At 51.5% G+C, this 18,087-nt stretch overlaps 1 protein-coding gene across 8 annotated transcripts in view; it reads right to left on the bottom strand.

Moving 5' to 3' along the window:
• LIMS1 (LIM zinc finger domain containing 1) overlaps positions 1-18,087 on the bottom strand; it is a 93,896-nt gene that overhangs the window by 19,231 nt on the left and 56,578 nt on the right. For 5 of the 8 annotated variants that reach the window (XM_047781296.1, XM_047781294.1, XM_047781295.1 and 2 more), the window contains exon 2: positions 1,236-1,395. In XM_047781296.1, coding sequence (XP_047637252.1) covers positions 1,236-1,395 — 160 coding nt within the window. Of the gene's footprint in view, positions 1-1,235; positions 1,396-6,166; positions 6,881-18,087 lie in introns of those variants that run through there. The other 3 variants (XM_047781289.1, XM_047781290.1, XM_047781292.1) reach the window with 2 other exon arrangements.

Genomic DNA, 18,087 nt, shown 5'->3' on the forward strand with positions numbered 1-18,087 from the left:
CTCCTTACTTTGCCCCAATTCAACAAAAAATCTTATATGTCAGGGACCAAACTAGGGTCTAATCCCATTTACGTCACAAACCTGCTGTGATCAAAACCATTTCAAGGCTCTGGGCCTCAAGGAAGAAAAGGCAGGTTGAGCGTGGAGCCCCGCGTGTCTTCAGAGCAGATCTCATAGCCCCTTACAGGTGCTCTGGGGGCTGACCTTCCTGCCTTGGCAGAGCCCCCACGAGAGCTTTGTGAGACTGTCCCTCCTGCTGCCATCCTCTGAGCCCCCAGGCAGCCCCTCCCACAGCCTTGGGGCTCCCTCGCCCAACACCCTGGCCCCAGCCTGAAAGCCATCACTCTGGGCAGTAAAAGCAATTCCTGGCCAATGCCCAGGGATTTTGCGGAAGGAAAGGTATGTTTTGGGGATACAGTAGGGGCCAAAAAAACGTGTCAGTCAATAGAACAGTGTCCCTGATGCACACTTTTTCTGTTTTCCAAAGCTCTGTGCGGTGACAGGTAAGTGGCTTTCCTCCGGGCTGGCCGAGGACCTCCCTGCTGGGGCCACCTCTGGGTGGGAAAATGCTGGCCCAGTGGCTGATAAAGACCCTTCCCTCCTCAGAAACAGCTTGTGAAACAGGAAAAGGTCTGAATCTCCCAGGAAGAAAAAATCAAGTGGTGGCCTTCTCCAGGGGACACGTGGTCCTCTGCACACGTGTTACCACAGACACACCCACACAAAGGAGCGCTCTCACTCACACCCACTCAAGCGCTTGTGTCCACACCCACCCACCCATGTTTACACACTGACTCACACCCACACCCACGCTCTCATTCACACCCACCCATGTTCACACACACCTGCACAACTCACTCACACCAACTCTCATTCATTCACTCACACCCACTCTCACCAACTCACACCCACTCTCACCAACTCACACACAGCCACACCCCCTCTCATATCCACTTACACTCACTCTCACCCCCACCCACTCACTCTCACATACACATATCCATACCCACTTTCACACCTACTCACACACATAGCCACACCCACTCTCACACATCCAAACCCACTCTTTCATTCACACCCAGTCACATCCACTCCCAACGCTGTCACACCCACACCACTGACTCCCACACCCACTCAGAGCCCCCACCTGCAGCACCCAAGAGCAGTGCTGTCAGAGATGGGAGTGAGAAGGGGATCCAGCCGGGGTGGGACAAACACGAGGGGTGCAGACCCACCTCATAGAAGAGGCCCTCAGGGAACTGCTGGAAGCACTGGGCGCACACAAAGCACTGCTCGTGGTACAGCTCGCCATTGCTGTTGACGATCTTCTCCGCAGGCGCGAAGCCACCCCGGCAGCGCTCGCAGCTGGCGTTGGCCAGGGCGTTGGCCATGTTGCTGCAACACACAAGGCACAGGGTCAGGTGGCACCTTCTCTGCGACTGCAGGCCGCAACACCAAGCCCAAGGCCTCCACCTCCCACCTGCACCTGCTTCAGTCTCGGTTCTCCAACCTCCCTCATCCCACTCAAGGCCCAGGAGCCACAGTAGGGGCCCCAGAGCCGCCTCAGAGAGTTAAATCCCCACACGAGAGTCTAGACGGATCTGGAACCACTGCAGCCACACAGCACGTACACAGGCCCCTCCGATGGTTAGATCCTGCTGAAAGCAACTAACTACCTCTTCAACCAGCCCAATGCCTTCGTCCTCTGATCTAACTGGTAAAACAAGTATGGAACACTAACACTGTAAAATGTATCTTTTGTTTGTTTGTTTGTTTGTTTTAGGGCTGCACCCACGGCATATGCAAGTTCCCAGGCTAGGAGTCGAATGAGAGCAACAGGTGCCGGCCTATACCACAGCAACAAAGGATCCAAGCTGCATCTGCGACCTACACCACAGCTCATGGCAACACCAGATCCTTAACCCACTGAGCGAGGCCAGGGATCAAACCTGCAACCTCTTGGTTCCTAGTTGGATTCGTTTCTCCTGTGCCACGACAAGAACTTCTAAAATGTATCTTAAAACCACAGAATTTAGGCTTTTTTTTTTTTTTTTCTTTCTTTCTAGGGCTGCTCCTGCGGCATATGGAGATTCCCAGGCTAGGGGCTGAATCAGAGATGCAGCTGCTGGCCTACACCACAGCCACAGCAACATATCTGCAACCTACACCACAGCTCACGGCAACACTGGATCCTTAACCCACTGAGCAAGGCCAGGGATTGAACTCATGGACACTATGCCAGCTTCTTAACCTGCTGAACCACAGTAGGAACTCTAAGCCATAGAATTTGCCATCAGGAAGACTGTTTTACAGGTGGTGAAGTGAAGGCAGGCTGGGAGACCAAAGAGCCAACTAAGCAAAGCTGCTCAGTTCATGGAGACCCAGAGTCAGGCCCCGCCTGGAAGTCACAGCTAGATGATAATGGCATGTCATGGGCTCCAGAGGCCATGACAAGGACACACCAGGAAAGAGGAACCAAGACAGGACCCCCGGCTGGAATTCTCCATGACCCTAGACACTCGGGGGCATTTAACTGAGGGCCACACTCCATCCAACCTCATGCAGCCTGGAGGCCGAGCATCCAGTCAGGCCTCTCGTCCCACAACCACTTACTGTGGAGCTCACACAAAGAGCCAGCTTGTCCCTGAACGCCTGCAGGTGGAGAAGATCCTCTGGCAGAGCAGGCCTGGCCCAGCCAGCCCGGAATTTGCAAGTTTCTTTTCAGACATTCAGAGGCCCATCCAGAGCACAGGCTGTGGCAGGTCCCAGGCAGCCTGTGCCCACCCAGACACCAAATCACCCTCCTGGTGAAGTGACAGCCAACGTCCTCCTGCTGGGCCCCCTCAGAGTGTGTGTCGCCCCACCCTCCCCAACAGGAAACAGCCTTGCCCGCTTCCCCAAAGGTCTCAGAGCAGCTTTGAGTAACTATGACAAAGACCCTGTTTCCAAGCCCACGCCAAGCAGGACTCAACCGAAACTCACCAAAGCTGGAGGGAGGCAGCCTCACAGCTGGGCAAACCTGTCTCGGACTAAATCCCATTTTCTAGGAGTTCCCATCATGGTGAAGTAGTAACAAGCCTAACTAGTATCCATGAGGGCACAGGTTCGATCCCTGGCCTTGCTCAGTGGGTTAAGGATCTGGCATTGCCGTGGCTGTGGTCACAGATTCGGCTTGGATTCCATGTTGCCGTGGCTATGGTGTAGGCCGGCAGCTGCTACTGTGATTGCCCAGGAACTTCCATATGTTGTCAGTGTGGCCCTAAAAAGCAACAAAATAGGTAAAATAAAAATTAAATTAATGAAAATTAAAAATTCAAATGGTGTTTGCTTCATTTAAATAAATAAATCAATCAAATTTTCTACTTTGTGCCATTGCAAACCCCTGTGGATGAGGGAGAGAAGTCCATAAATGCCCTTCTCCGCCCGGCTTTGCCAGACGCCAGATGAGCTGTGGCAGTTTTAGCAAAGCTCTGGAAAGGTTAGTGCCCTCCTTCTCCAAAGGGGGGACCAAAATCCACAGGCGTCCCCCAAAGAAGTGTGGCCAGGCCACAACTGGCCCCATATGCTTAGCTCTGTTTTGAAGATGAAATAAGAAAGTGTAAAACCACTTTGGAAACCAGAAGATGCTACTCAAATATAAAGCACCATTATTCATTAAAAACCCCCTCAAAAAACTCACCAAATTTTACTAGACACCCCAGGAGGGCCACAAAAGAAGAAATCCATAACATCTTGACTCACTATTTCCTAGATCAGGGACCCTCTTGGGAGTGGAAAGGTCATCCTTTTCCCACATCTCTGTGGGAGGCCACCTTTTCTTTGTATATTTCAGGTAAAACAACGGTAGGCTGAAAACAGGCTGAAAGCAGGCCTAACAGTCTTATTAAGTCAGACAATAATAAGATTTGCAAAAATGTAATACAACGCCAGTCTTCCGACCAAGTGTCTGTCATTTTGGAAACACTTATTTTCCATTAAAATATTTATTAATAATAGTAATGTGTAATGAGCTTATTATTATTTTAATTTTTTGGCCATGCCCACAGCATGTGGAAATTCCCTGACCAGGGATGGAACACAGCAGTGACAATGTCACAGCACTGGCAGATCCTTAACCTGCTGAGCCACCAAGGGAATTCCACCGTTATTTTAAATGAACTAATAAATACTTAAAATTTTTCTCATTTTCTTTCCTTTTTTTCTTTTGAGGGCTATACCTGCGGCATATGAAAGTTCCCAGGCTGGGGACTGAATCGGAGCTATAGCTGCCAGCCTACACCACAGCCAAACCAGATCCAAGCCATATCTGCAACCTACACCAAGGCTCACAGTGCCAGATCCTTAACCCACTGAGCAGGGGCCCAGGATCAAATCCGCATCCTCATGGATACTAGTCAGGTTTGTTACCAATGAGCCACAATGGGAGCTCCTAGGTTTAATTTTTTTAATAGAGTAAATGCTGGTAAAACAAAAGCTATTTGGGGACCTCAGTTTTGGTGGGGGGGGGGGGGGTTGTTGCTTTTTTTTTTTCTTCCTTTTTAGGGCTGCTCCTGCGGCATATGGAGTTTCCCAGGCTAGGGGCTGAATCAGAGCTACAGCTGTCGGCCTACACCACAGCTACACAAGATCCGAGCCATGTCTGCGACCTACACCACAGCTCATGGCAACGCCAGATCCTTAACTCACTGAGCGAGGCCAGGGATCAAACCCTCGTCCTCATGGACACCAGCTGGGTTTGTTACTGTTGAGCCATTTAAGAATGTTACAGGGGTCCCAAGATCAAAATGTCTATCATCGGCCTATTTATACTCATTATATTATAGACTGTCTATATTCAATTTCAAATACTAAAAGAGCTAGAAAATAGAAAGACATTATAAAAACAAGCATATAGTTTTTCTCAACAGACAAGAAAAATAAACTAGTTTCAGAGATAAAGGTATTAGGTACTTTTGAAGAAGTATTCCTTTTAATAACAAGTAGGAAAAGAAAGGAATCAGAAGATGAGAGGAAACTCAGCAAAAAACAATCTCACCAACCTCTTGATTTTTTTCTAAGATTTTAATTTTTTCCACTATAGTTGATCTACAATGTTCTGTCAATGTCTGTTGAAGTGTTTACATCTCTCTTCCTCTCGTCTTTGACCCTCTGGCACTGGGTATTTTCTTAAAACGGACGGTATTTAGAGCAGTCTCAGGTTTACAGCCAAACTGAGTGGAAGACACAGGAGATTCCCACACACACCACCCCACATGCAAGCCTCCCCCATTCCTAACACCCCAGATGGTAAATTGGCCAACGCAGTGACCTCTGTGCTCCTCCTACAGCCACTGTCATATTCAATATGAGGAGAAGCTACTTTCTACCCTTTTTTAAAGGTTTTTTTTTTTTTGCTTTTTAGGGCTATACCTGAGACATATGGAAGTTCTCAGCTTAGGGGTTTAACCAGAGCTGTAGCCTACACCACAGCCATAGCAATGCTGGATCCTTAACCCACTGAGCAAGGCCAGGGATCAAACCCATGTCCTCATGGATGCTAGTTGGGGTCCTTACCACAGAGCCACAGCGGGAACTGCAGAAGCTACTTTCTGGATGTCAGGCACCATAGCTCACTTGGCTAGTTATAACTAATGGGCTAATTTTTCAGAAAAGGAGGCTCTCGTCAGGAAACGTGTACCTCAGGGGACATAAGAGTCACCCTAACTGTCCAGTCCTAATTCTTGTGGCCGACCCGCCACAAATCAGCCACTCACAGGAGACCCGATATTGTTGGTTCAGGTGTCTCGTTTATCAGCATACGTGAAACACATCTTCTAGCACTAAAATGCAGAAATGTAACCCCCCACAGCATCTCAAAAGTTTACGGAGCATTCCGGTTGCAGCGTAATTACACAGAGCTCATCACCGGTCCTAAAGAGAAGCGGCATCTGCGGCAAAAGCGCAGAGCACGGCCGCCAGGATCCGACCAGGGTCCGCTTGGATCCACTCTCGCTCTCCCTGGGCTCGAACCTCAGCATGGAGACCCCCAGGTCAGGAGCCCCTCCCCTGGAGGCAGTGCTGCCCCCTCCCCGCCCCCCACACCGGGAAGCCCCTGCTAAAGGTTGGGGGTCAAACCTTAAGGATGCGACCTCGCAGGGAGGAAGCGGGGCAGCGGAGGGACACTCACAATTTCGCATAAAAGTCGCAAAACTCCTTGTAGACCTTGAGGTCGCTGTGCCTGCGCTGTGGCCTGGACACAGCCCTCTCGTCCTCGCCGCCAGGAGCCCGGTGGACCCCGTTCCGGGCCGCCTGGGGGACCTCTTCATCCTCGGGGATGATGGCGGGGCGTGGGCCCGGGAGCGCCATCGGGTGTGGAGCCTGAGGGAACCGAGGGACAGAGGGGGACAGGACCCAAGCAGCTCCCGGTCCCCACCCGTCACGCAGCCTGGCTCCAGGGTCGCTCCTGCCCCTTCACATTAAGAGCTCGGGGCAGGGCAGGCCTCCTCCGCGGCCGGATCTCTGGCAGTGAGAGAACATTCCACAGGCTCGGGCCGGCTGCGCTGCCGCCCTCCCCCCCGTGGGCGGCTGTAAACAGCCCGAACTCCCTCTGGGAGCCTGCAAAACACGCCCACAGGCTGGCACATGCGGGGGCGTCGGTGCTGAGCCCCACCTGACTTTTATTTCTGCCTGCTCACTATACATGGTGACAGTCCGGTGACAGCACAGCAGGGGAATAGGCACAAGAGGGAAAGGAAAGGGCTGGCGTGTATGACTCGTGTTTGGCCCCCAGCAAGCCTGTAGCGGTGGCAGCGAGCCAGCGTTCCCTGGTTTTTATCATGACCAAGGACACGCTGCAGGCTGGGCTGGCTCCTGCTCACCCCATGCCGGCCGCCTCCACGTCCTGACAGAGCAACGTGGAAACCAGACGCTGTGCCCTGGGAATAGAAGGGTCCCAGCTGCTCACGCCCCAGGCCCCCTGGCACCAGTGTGCCACCTCCAAAATCCAGACACCCCTTCACATCAGTTTAGTGTCCGGGTGCCTGGATCTCCTTTCCGCTGCTTGGCACACCCAGACACCTCTGCAGGAGCAGGAGCCTCACTGTGCTCAGACAGTTACTTATTGAGGAGCCAAAGGGGCCTGTGATCCACCTACTTGATTTAGAAAACTAGGAAAGTGAGAAGAGCAGACCAGCTGCCCACCGGCACATCTGGAAACATCACCAGGCAGTTCCTGTCGTGGCTTGGCAATAACAAACCCAACTAGGATCCATGAGGATGCGGGTTCCATCCCTGGCCTTGCTCTGTGGGTTAGGGATCCAGCATTGCCATGAGCTGTGGTGTAGGTTGAAGACACAGCTCAGATCCTGCATTGCTGTGGCTGTGGTGTAGACTGTCAGCTATAGCTCCAAATCGACCCCTAGCCTGGAAACTTCCATATGCTGTACAGGCAGCCCTAAAAAATAAAATAAAAAATAAAATGAAAATGTCACCACTGATCTTATCTCCTCCATGATGACCAGTCCATCTGTGCTACACAGAAAAGTAGGACAGGGAGAGGCTGGTGGATCCTGAACAAAGGACAAAGTGAAGCCTCTCACCTGCCAGAGAGTTAAACAGACTGAAAGGTCGGCAACAACACTTTTAACTTTTTCATTTGCAATGACTATAGTCCCAGGAAGTTAAAGGCCGTAGGAGAAGTCTGTCAAACCCTTCACAGTTTCCCGATGATTACATCTTAGGTACACCCCGGACAGGGAACTGACAGGAGTGCTCTGCGGCAGGTCTGTGTTATCACACGCACACGCATGGTACCACCACCAGATGAAGACACGGAACTGCTCCCGCCCACGGAGACGACATGGCAAATGGACTGTTCTCACGCCTTCTCTATTTTACTTAAATGGAAAATTCACTCTGATTTTCCTCTCAACAGGCAAGGGAAGATAATGAGGTTGGAAAGTTCCTTCCCATGTCCCCATTTCCAGCACGAATGCACTGTTCCCTCCCACAGGACAGAGCAAGGCGCTGCAGCTGGCCTGGCCTGGCCCCCTGGGCAGTCACAGAGCAGGAGAAAACTCCACCAAGGGCCAGGGAAAGGTGGGTGCACACCTTCCCCAACCAAACTAAAACCAGCCGCTGTGTGAACTGCTGTCCCAGGTCCTGACTGGGCGAGAAGGGCCTCCTGGGCTCCGTGACCCAAAGGGAGGAAGAGCTGGGACCCAGCCAAGGACGAGGATGCTGCATCCAACTGGAGGAAAAGGCTGGACTTAAATGACATCCCCACATCATCCCTGCTCCCAGACCTCACCCAGACACCTAAACCAGTGTGGCCGTGATGAGGGGGCAGTGTCCGTGGCAGTGAAGGGGGCAGTGGGGACAAAGGCTGTTTGACTTGACTGTCACCGCCTTTGATGTCAGGACTCTGTGTGTTCATGTCCTTCACAAGGAAAAGGAGTGGAATGCAATCCCAGATTGGAAAAATTCAGCAGGTGCACTTTTAGTCCTAAAGCCGACATTAAAATACAGTATTTCCTGTAAAAGATCAGGAGGGTGTCCTGTGTGTGAAGGAAACCGTCCGGCTTGGTTCACGAGTCCTTGGGCGGGGGGACGGCAAGTGGTTGTGCTCCACTTGGGAACACAAGTCCCACAAAGGGCCAGTGCGGTCACTCAGACTTAACCCGTGTAACACGCCCTCATGGCCTAGTTCTCGGCAGTCCCTCTCCAGAGGATCTCTAGGAAGGTTTTCCAACATCACCAGCCACAGAGGCCCCAGGTGTGGAGGACAGAGCCCAGACAGAACAGGTGGGGTCAGGGGACAGCACCCTCTCCCCGGGGCAGGCAGGTCCATAGGCTGCTGACACCCCCATCCCAAACACACACTGTCTCCATAGCAATGGCCACACCCCACATCCTGAGAGAAGGACACAGGCCTAGGCTGGGAAGCAACAGAACGGGGAACCGACAGGAGGTTCAGGGAGTCATTCCGGCTCCTACATGATGTAGCTCAAGTTCTGTGCTGACAACAGCTTGTTTGTGGCCAAACACACCTAGTCTATCTGCTTTTTTACAGAAAAGGGCCGCTGACCAGAAGTGAAGAAGGTCCGTGTTAAAAACAAAGACTTCCCAGGACTCCGTCCTGGTCCTCCTCCGATGACAAGACTCCCTTCCCAGGCTCCAGACCAGGCTATGCTGACTTGCTGTGTCCTTCTGCCTTTTGAAACCTAAAGGAACAGATCTCTGACCGGTTCGAGGTTCTTTGTTTAGATAAGACATTAAACTGTGCTGAAAACGCTGCTCCTCATGAGCACTACCTCAGAGTGATCTGAGAGCCTGTCTTCTGGCTGCAGGCCTCAATGTGGCTCAAAGAACACTTTTCTACGCCAAGCATAGCTTATTTATTGATCATTTCCATCGACAGGAGCAAAAGGCAAAATTGTTAACAGTAGAAAACTGGCAAATGATCTGCGAGCAGGCAGCCCTGCATACGGACGTGTAGGGACGAGGGCTGGAAGGCTGGACTCCCCCTCCACCGGCAGTGAAACCTGGATGCAGCTTATTACAGAAAATGGGTACATGGCCGAGAAGAATCACAATACCAATGCTGCCTAGAGACAGCCCTTAACACCGATCTCTATTTTGTTAAAGTCTATACACACACACACACACACACACACACAGGTTTAAAATAAGACCAGGGCTGTCGATTGTTTACAATCGTCTCTGGTGGCGGTGATCAAACACTCCTGAGCCCTGGACGGCGACAGTCCTGGCCCACTTGGAGCTCCTCCAAGATTGCAGCCTATGCACTTTAGGGTCCCAAGCAGGGAGCTGTGCAGAGGGACACCCGGCCCTGCCTGGAAACAGCCTCCACACCAGGGCTTTCTCTAAGTCAGCACGCTTAGCAAAATCGGTCAGACCAGCCCTCTAGGGTCAGGATCACCAGCTGGTGAGTGGACCCCCTCCCCTTGGAGACTGGATGACTCCAGCTAAGGGACCTCAGCCTGGCCTCCCCCCCCCCCCCCCGGTGAAGAAACCTCCCTGCAGTGTCATCGCTGAAATCTGAACTCTGGCTCCTGGGTGCCCTCCACTAGGTCCCTGGTGGCTCAAACAAGCAGGTTTGCACAACCTAAAGAACATTCCTGGAATTCTCTCTCAGAGGTGGAGCAGTTTTCCTCTGCCTGTTTACCGTATCCAGGGGAAAACGCCCCTGCAGTGGTCTCCCCACTACCCAGCCACTGCCCTACTATGAGCCATAGTCTCACCCAACATATGTTTGATGGGATCTGTGGTGTCCTGACCAAAGCAGACAGACCCGAGAAGGCCTTGTCTTTCAGAGAAGGGCAGTGATTTTGCTAAGTGTGCTGACTTCAGAGAAAGCCCAGTTTGCAGGGACATTGCTGTAGCGTGTCCACGAGCCCTTACTCGGCCGTGGTGGCCACTGGCACAGGCCCGACTCTCCATCGGATTCTTATTTTAGTTCTGACTCAGCCCGGCCAGCTCCCCGAAAGCTGACCTTCAGCTGTGCTGGAGGAGGAAGCTGGCGCCTGATTTTGTGACTGAGCTAATCCTGAGGTCTACTCCTCAGGATAAGATAAAGAAAACCATGAGAATTCCAGTACAAGGGACAGAGAGAAACGTTTCACTCAAGTGAAAACAATCTTTTCAAAGTTTAATCGATGTGTCTCACTGCGAGGTGTGCTGCATTAAACTCAGAACATGTTTTCGTTTATTTTAGCACAGCTGACATCCCTGCTTTTCTCGGGAAGAGGCAGCCCTCGGTCTGCAGGAGGGTGGTCCGCTCGGTCCTGGGACCTCGGCCCTCCGAAGCAGCATCCCAGTGTCACGTGGTCTCTGGGGCGCAGGAGGGCTGGGCGCTGGGCTCCCAGCCACCAGGGAGCGCCCTGGGTGGGGTGGGCGCTGCTCCTCCCCTCCTCATCCAACCCCGTTAGAGCCATTAACTCCTTTATGGTAAACCGTCCTTGTTCTCATTACTGTGGGGATTTCTTCTCCTGATGGGATGGACTCAGATCAATACACAAGGCTGGACCCCCTGACTGGCTATCCTCAGACCCTAGGGTCCATCCAGTAAGAGGCTCGGTGCTCACACGGCAGCTGAGACTCCTGGATCTGCATCCAGAACTGGGAAGGATGCATTTTCCCACACAGCCCCAGGCTTCAGAAAACTCACGGTGGCCTGTAACTGAGGGCACAGTCTGGGGACCAAACTTTCCCACCTTCTGAGGGTATCACGCAAAACCTAACCTGTAATCCCTGGACTCCAACAACGTCTGCCACAAAATGAGCTCTAACAGGCAAACTCTGTCCCACTGCCTGTTCTCCTTCCTCACCGGCCCCTCGCTCTCAGTCCCCACTCTACTAAATGCAGAGGGAATGAACTCAAGGGTGCCTGCAAGCTGAGTGTGTATGACAGTGGCCCGTGGCCCCCTCCCTGCCACCACCCATCCTGTCGGCCCTGAACCTCCACCTCCAAGGAAGTGTGTGAGCCACATGGGAGGGGACACTCCAGGGCTCAGGAGACAGATGTGCGTGTGCTGTGTCTTTCACATTTAATTACTTAAATAACATAAAAGGACCCATAAACCTTCCTGACCCGTGGCTCTAATCCTCTCTAAACAGAGCTGATGCCGGGTTTCCTGCAGGAGGCAAGGTGCACAGGCCAGCTGCCCACCTGCTGGGTCCTGCGTCCACACCTTTCACCCAGCACAGCAAAGCACAACACAGCACAATCCTCTCATGACATAAATAGGAGGAAAAATGCCAGCCAAACAAACTTGGCCCAGGTCACATGACTAAGCTGGGAAAACAGAACAAAATAACTGTTTTCAAAGAGTTCAGATCTACTGGGAGAGCAAATCAGAAGATGAATGTTGGGTAAAACCATGTGGACTGGGTAAGGTGAGAGTGATCTGACCTCCAGGGTCGAGTCGTGAGGCTGCATCAAATGTCCATGAAGAGCACTAATCATTTCGACTCTTCCACAGATAACAAGTCTCTAAACCACTAGGGACAAGTGACCACAATTATTTCAAGAGATGGTTTTATGCTTTCAGATAAAGGAAATAATTCTGTATTTAAAGGATAAATAAAAAAAACCAGTAAAGCAATTACTGAGAGTAAGATGTTGGCAAAAGGGAAGGGACAGAAAAACAATAACTGCTCAAAAGGGCAAAATCTGAATCTTACATTGCCATCATGGTAAAAACACTGCGTCATATAGGTGGGTGACAGCCTTTAGGAGGGGGTGGGGACAGAGGAGCACCTGTGCAGCTACCACCTGGGCCTAGGCGCCATCAGGAGGACCATGTTGTAAAGGCTTAGGTGGCAGCGGCAGCATCTCCTCACCCAGAAGCCAGTCTGTACACTTGCCACGCAGGTGTAGATGCCTAAGGGGAGCTGGTTACATGGCCAGCCTTGCACGAGCCAGGTTACTTCCCTTACTGTCTGATAGCCCATGTAAGACTGGACACCTGAGCAGTGGTCCTCAGTCCCCTGGCTTCACTGGTGCTTGGGTACCACAACGGGGATCAGGTATCTTACCTGGGCACAGGCACCTGGCTCAGGCACCTGGGCTTCACACACCTGGGCTCAGGCACTTGTGGCAGCTGCTTCTCGGCCAGCCTCACTCAGGTTCTCTGGAGACACCTATGTTTCCTCCTGCACCCTCACAGCTGAAAAGGCAGAGAAGGGAGCCCACAGGCTTTGCTGTGCCCTGAGGTCCGGCCCTGCCTGACCAGGAGCAAACTGTCTAGACCCAAGGACTTTGGACCGTGGGGCTTCCCTCCTGACGTTACCATGCTACCCGGAAAGTCACTGCAGGACCTCCTGCTAGCGAGGCATCTTTAGGGGACAGGAGGCAGCTTGGGCAGCCACACCAGGACCTGCCGGGACACTTCGGTTCAGCTTGGAAGCCTGGGCCTGGGGGTCTCCCAGCCTTCTGCCTGGCTCTTCAATCTGCCCATTTCTGCCAATGCTGTGAGCAACTGGAACACTTCCCAACAAAATTCATCTGCTCAGTTAGCCAGTCTGTTCACCCCCTGCCCCAACCACCACCCAAGAACCCAGACCGATGCGGTGACGTGGGTCAAAGGCTGGGCTGCAAGGACTCAGCGAGGGCCAGGTGAGGCGAAAGCCAAGTCACAGTGTTTCTGGGCTCATTGTCACGAGGCAGCAGGAAAGGGGAAAGGAGCTGGTGGAGGAGCCCTGAGGCGGGCCAGACCCAGGGAGGTAGTCGGGGACACGGGAAGCAGGGGCCAGATCGAAGTGGTCACACAGACCTAAAGGAGGGATGACTGCACAGCTCCTAACATCTCTACAGATCTGAAAGTACCCCCAGAAGTTTATTTAAACAAATACGAGGGGCTAGAGAGAAATCTTTCACCACTATGCTTTGGTGGTGTCAGGAAAGCAGGGGTGGTGAAAAAAAGTGATGACAGGAGAGGTTTCAAAGAGTCGTAATAAGGGGGGTGACAGAAAAATCAAGAAAAGACGGCCCCGAGGTAACTAGGAAGAAGCCGACGGTGCAGGACAGAAATGTGCAAAATCACTCATCCACCCAGAAATCAGTCTGGGAGTGGCCCAAATTGGGTCAGGGGTGGCCGGCACGGTGGAGGGTGCTGGAGTCAGAGGGTGCAGGGCCCACTGAGCTGAGGCTGCTGCTAAAGAGGGGAAACAGCTCTGCATCAGGATGTGTGGCAGGTCCCGGGGACACAGGGCTAACAGCAAGGTCCAGGACCTTCATTTCCTCCTGCAACCCAGTGACCCGGTGCTGAGGACCTTTCACGTGGACCCCACCGCAATGGAGAACACGGGGATCCCCCAGGAATGGTCCCGCACAGCCATGTCCCCGACAGCTCAGGAGCAGAGACGCAGGCACCGTGGCAGTGACGTGAGCTCCCAGGCCCAGCCCACCGGCCCTCACCCACTGGGCCGAGGAGAGTCGAACAAGGAACAAGGGAAGCAGCCATGAGTTCAAGGAAGTCCTGTATGCACATGTCAGCGTCTTTCCTGGATCCTGATTTTATTTAGCAAACATTTGCCCCAGCCTGGCTATAAAGTAACAAGTGGAACTAGAAATGGGGAAGCAGGACAGAAGGAAGCCCAGTGCTCATGGGAGGGTCCCCAGGGCCATGACCACAGAGCCAGAGCCAGGACTGAGCCCAGGAAGCCAGGCTGACTCTAGCAGAGCTCTTGCTCTATGCCCTGAGCTGACTGCTGCTCCTCAGGAGGCCCCACCCCCCGGGACCCCTACCCCAGGACCCCCATCCCACCCTGGGACCCCCACCTCCAGGTGGTGAACTCTCTGACAGCCCCTGACTTTTGTGTGTCCTTGTTCACCTCTGCTCGCTCAGGTTCCACAAGAATCCTGCTCCACCAGCTTGGCCAGAAACCCCCCCCCCCCCCCATATCTGATCTCCCCCTGCCCAGGGGATGTCTGATTGTCCTGGCCTGTCTTCAGCAGGAATCCTGAGAGGTCAGTTCAGCCAGAAACGCCCCCCTCCCCTGAGGCTCCCCTCAGTAATTTTCAATCCTCTGACCCTCATTGCTCCTTCCCTGTAAACCTCAGCTTGTCCTACTTTTCCTCCTCTTCAGAGTTGCACCCAATCTCCCTCCTGCACAGCGTGGTCCTGACACCTGTCCTTTGTTGTTGTTGCTTTATTTCATTTAGTTATTTTTTGGCTGCATCTGCAGCACAGGGAAGCTCCCAGGCCAGGGATCAAACCCACACCACAGCAGCAACCCAGGCTGCTCAGTGGGGCACGTCAGATCTTAACCTGCTGTGCACCAAGAGAACGCCTTACACCTATCCCCTCGGCCTCACTGTCTTCTAACAGGTGTCATGAACATTCTGACCAACAGTACAGAATGTGTGTGCAGTCCCTGGTGTGGGCTGGATGGTGGATGGACTGGCTCCCAGTGCAAACAACTGTTGGGCCGGGGGGGAGGGGCGGGGAGAGGTCATTCTGGGATGAGGTTATATATGCATGGTGGCTCTCACCCTCCCCTCTGGGACCACGGGCCCCATTCCAGCCTTGGAAAGACATAGCTCTGACTCAAAGGCCTTCAGCCCGAGGCGCTCGACTGAGCCAAGCCAGGATTCCTGACCCACAGTAACGAGATCACACATGTGCTGGTTCCAGGCCTGCAGCCAGCAAACCATGCCCACAGGTCAGACCTGGCTCCTGTTGCTTTTATAAAGTTCAGCTATACATTCACACAACAACCACAGCCAAGGAGCTGTGACCCAGACAGAGAGCCTGCAAAGCCTAAAACTTCATCTGGGCCTTTATAGAAAGTCTGCCAACTCCCACTGTGGCCAAGCGCTGGGTGGTTTGTTTCTCAGTGATAGACATTAACGCGCTTGCTCCTCCAGCAGATAATCAGTGTTTTAATCAACTTCACATCCTACTCCCCTGGACTGTGGCGGGACCTGAGCAAATGCAGACTGAACCTCGAACGCCTAGTGCTGAAGACTGACAATCTGACAATACAGTCTTTAGATAGAGCATGACGTTAAACCACAAAGAGCCAAAACGACGATTTGTGCTCAAACAGCTGGTATTGGGGCCGAATCCATGATGAAGGCATTTGCTGAGTCACCCAAAGAATGATTCCAGATCCAGGAAAACTTCTGATCTTTTCAACTGTCCATACTAAGACCTCATTGCTTAAAATACCCGTAATGTCGTGTATCTCCAATACGTCCAAGAATGACACTAGTTTTTACTGTGAAAGAAAGAATATTTTTTCTTGCACCGGGAAATGTTATTGAAATTTTCCAATACACTGCAGAATTTCAGTTCCAGCCCAAGAAATTCTCTGTTAGAACTGAGAACTCAGACACGAGCAGACATCCAATGTGCCCTGATTCATGGCGGCTTCCTGCCACTGTCTGGCTCCCGCAAATCTTATTTGCTGGGGCAGAAGGACAATATTTTAGCTAAGATAAAAGGCTGGATACTTTTATAATGTTTAATTTTAATCTTAAGTAATATGTTCATTATGACACAAAAATGCAATATTTTTAGCTTTTTAAGTAAGATATTTTCTCTGGCAAATATCTATGAATTACCCATGAGGCTAAAAAACTCCCATTTTTTTCAACAGGCATCATAGGAGGTTATTCTTGGTAAATCATTTTTTTGGGCTGTACCTGGTGGCATGTGGAAGTTCCCAGGCCAGGGACTGATCCTGTGCTACAGTTGTGACTTGCACTATAACTGCAGCCATGCTGGATCCTTAGCCAGCTGCACCACAGGGGAACTTCCATCCCTAGTAAATTTTCAACTTGCAAGATACCATCAAGTGTATTCAGACCTTCCAGGTAAGAAATCTGACCCTAAAATCTAAGTGAAGCTTAAGTGTGGTTAAAAGCTCATACTGTGAACATGAGACACACGGTACACAGCCCGGGTTCTCCGAACATGAGACATGCAGGTACACAGCCCAGATTCTGTGAACATGAGACACATGGGTAAACAGCCCGGGTTCTCTGAACATGAGACTCGCAGGTACACACCCCAAATCCCCCAATCATGAGCCTCCAAGGTCCTCCCTCTGCTCTGCGACCTACAGGATCCCTCTGAGGACTCCCCACAGCCAGGAAAGCAATAAATGGCAAGTGGGGCCAAGCTGGTATAAAAAATAATGAGTTTCTGCTTATACAGAACATATTTATTAATAATCTTATTTATGTGGGTTTGGGAAAGACATCCTAAAGAGGACACAAAAAGCACAAACTTTATGTAAGAGAAAAAGATCAACAAGCCCAAAATTTTTAAGAATCCTCACTTTTCAAAAGACCTTTATATTGGAGTTCCCGTCGTGACACAGGGGAAATGGGTCTGACTAGCATCCATGAGGCCTCACTCAGTGGGTTAAGGATCTGTGTTGCAATGAACTGTGGTGTAGGTCACAGACATGGCTTGGATCCAGTGTAGGCCAGCAGCTGTAGCTCTGATTCGACCCCTAGCCTGGGAATCTCCATATGCTGCAGTGTGGCCCTAAAGAGCAAAAAAAAAAAAAAAAAAAAAGACGACATTTATAAAAATGAGAAACAGAAGCCACAGACAGGGAGGAGACACTTGCAAAATACGTCTCTGACCATGGACTTGTGTCTTGAGTACATAAAGCATTGTTTCAACTAAGTAATGTAAGAAACAACTCAATACAAAGTGGGCAAAAACCCCAAGAGACATGTTGCCAGAGAAGATATAAAGACTGCAAATGACCATGTGAAATGATACTCAACTTTGTGAGTTATCAGGGAAACACAAATAAAGCCACAAGGAGGTATCAGTACCGCCGCCCCCATGGCTAGAGCTGGAGGAAATTTACCAAGTGTTGCTGAGGATGTGGGAAAGTGTGGACACTTCAACCACTGCTTCAGGAACAGAAAGTGGTACAGCCTCTTTGGAAAGCAGTTTAGCCATTTCCCCCCAAATTCAGTGTGGACCTACCCAACAACCCAGCCACCCCAGCCCAAAAAACAAAAGTACAGGACTTGTACTAGAATGTTCACGCAGCTTCACCGAAATGGCCGAGAGCTGGACACCACTCAGCGGGCTACCAACACAGTAATGGAAGCCGACTCAGCAGTAAAATGAATAATACGGACTCCTGCGACACAGACGAACCTTAAAATAACTGTGCTGAGTTAAAGCACGGAAAATCATTACTGGATGATTCCATTTATACACAACTTCTAAAAGGGAAAACCCATCCAGAGTGATCAACAGTAGGTGGAGGGTTACAGATACAGGAGAGGACTTCGGGACGAGAACGCCCAAGACCTTGACTGTGGCGAGAGTGTCACTGCATGTGGTGTCAAACTGACCCAGCTGCACCTTCAACTGAGCACCTACTGAGGCTCATTAGTTTCACCTCAAAGCTATTTCTTAAAAAACTGCACACTGACTTGATCCCTAATCTTCACACACAACTGCAGGGAAAAAAACCACTACTCTGGGTGGAATTCCGCCCCCTGAAAAGATATGCTGAAGTCCTGACCCTGAACATGACCTTACTCGGAAATAGAGTCTTTGCTGATGAAATTAAAGTACAAGTTGAGCCCACACTGGAACAGGGTGG

Source organism: Phacochoerus africanus, chromosome 5, assembly GCF_016906955.1.
Source record: "Phacochoerus africanus isolate WHEZ1 chromosome 5, ROS_Pafr_v1, whole genome shotgun sequence".
Classification (NCBI taxonomy): Eukaryota; Metazoa; Chordata; class Mammalia; order Artiodactyla; family Suidae; genus Phacochoerus; species Phacochoerus africanus.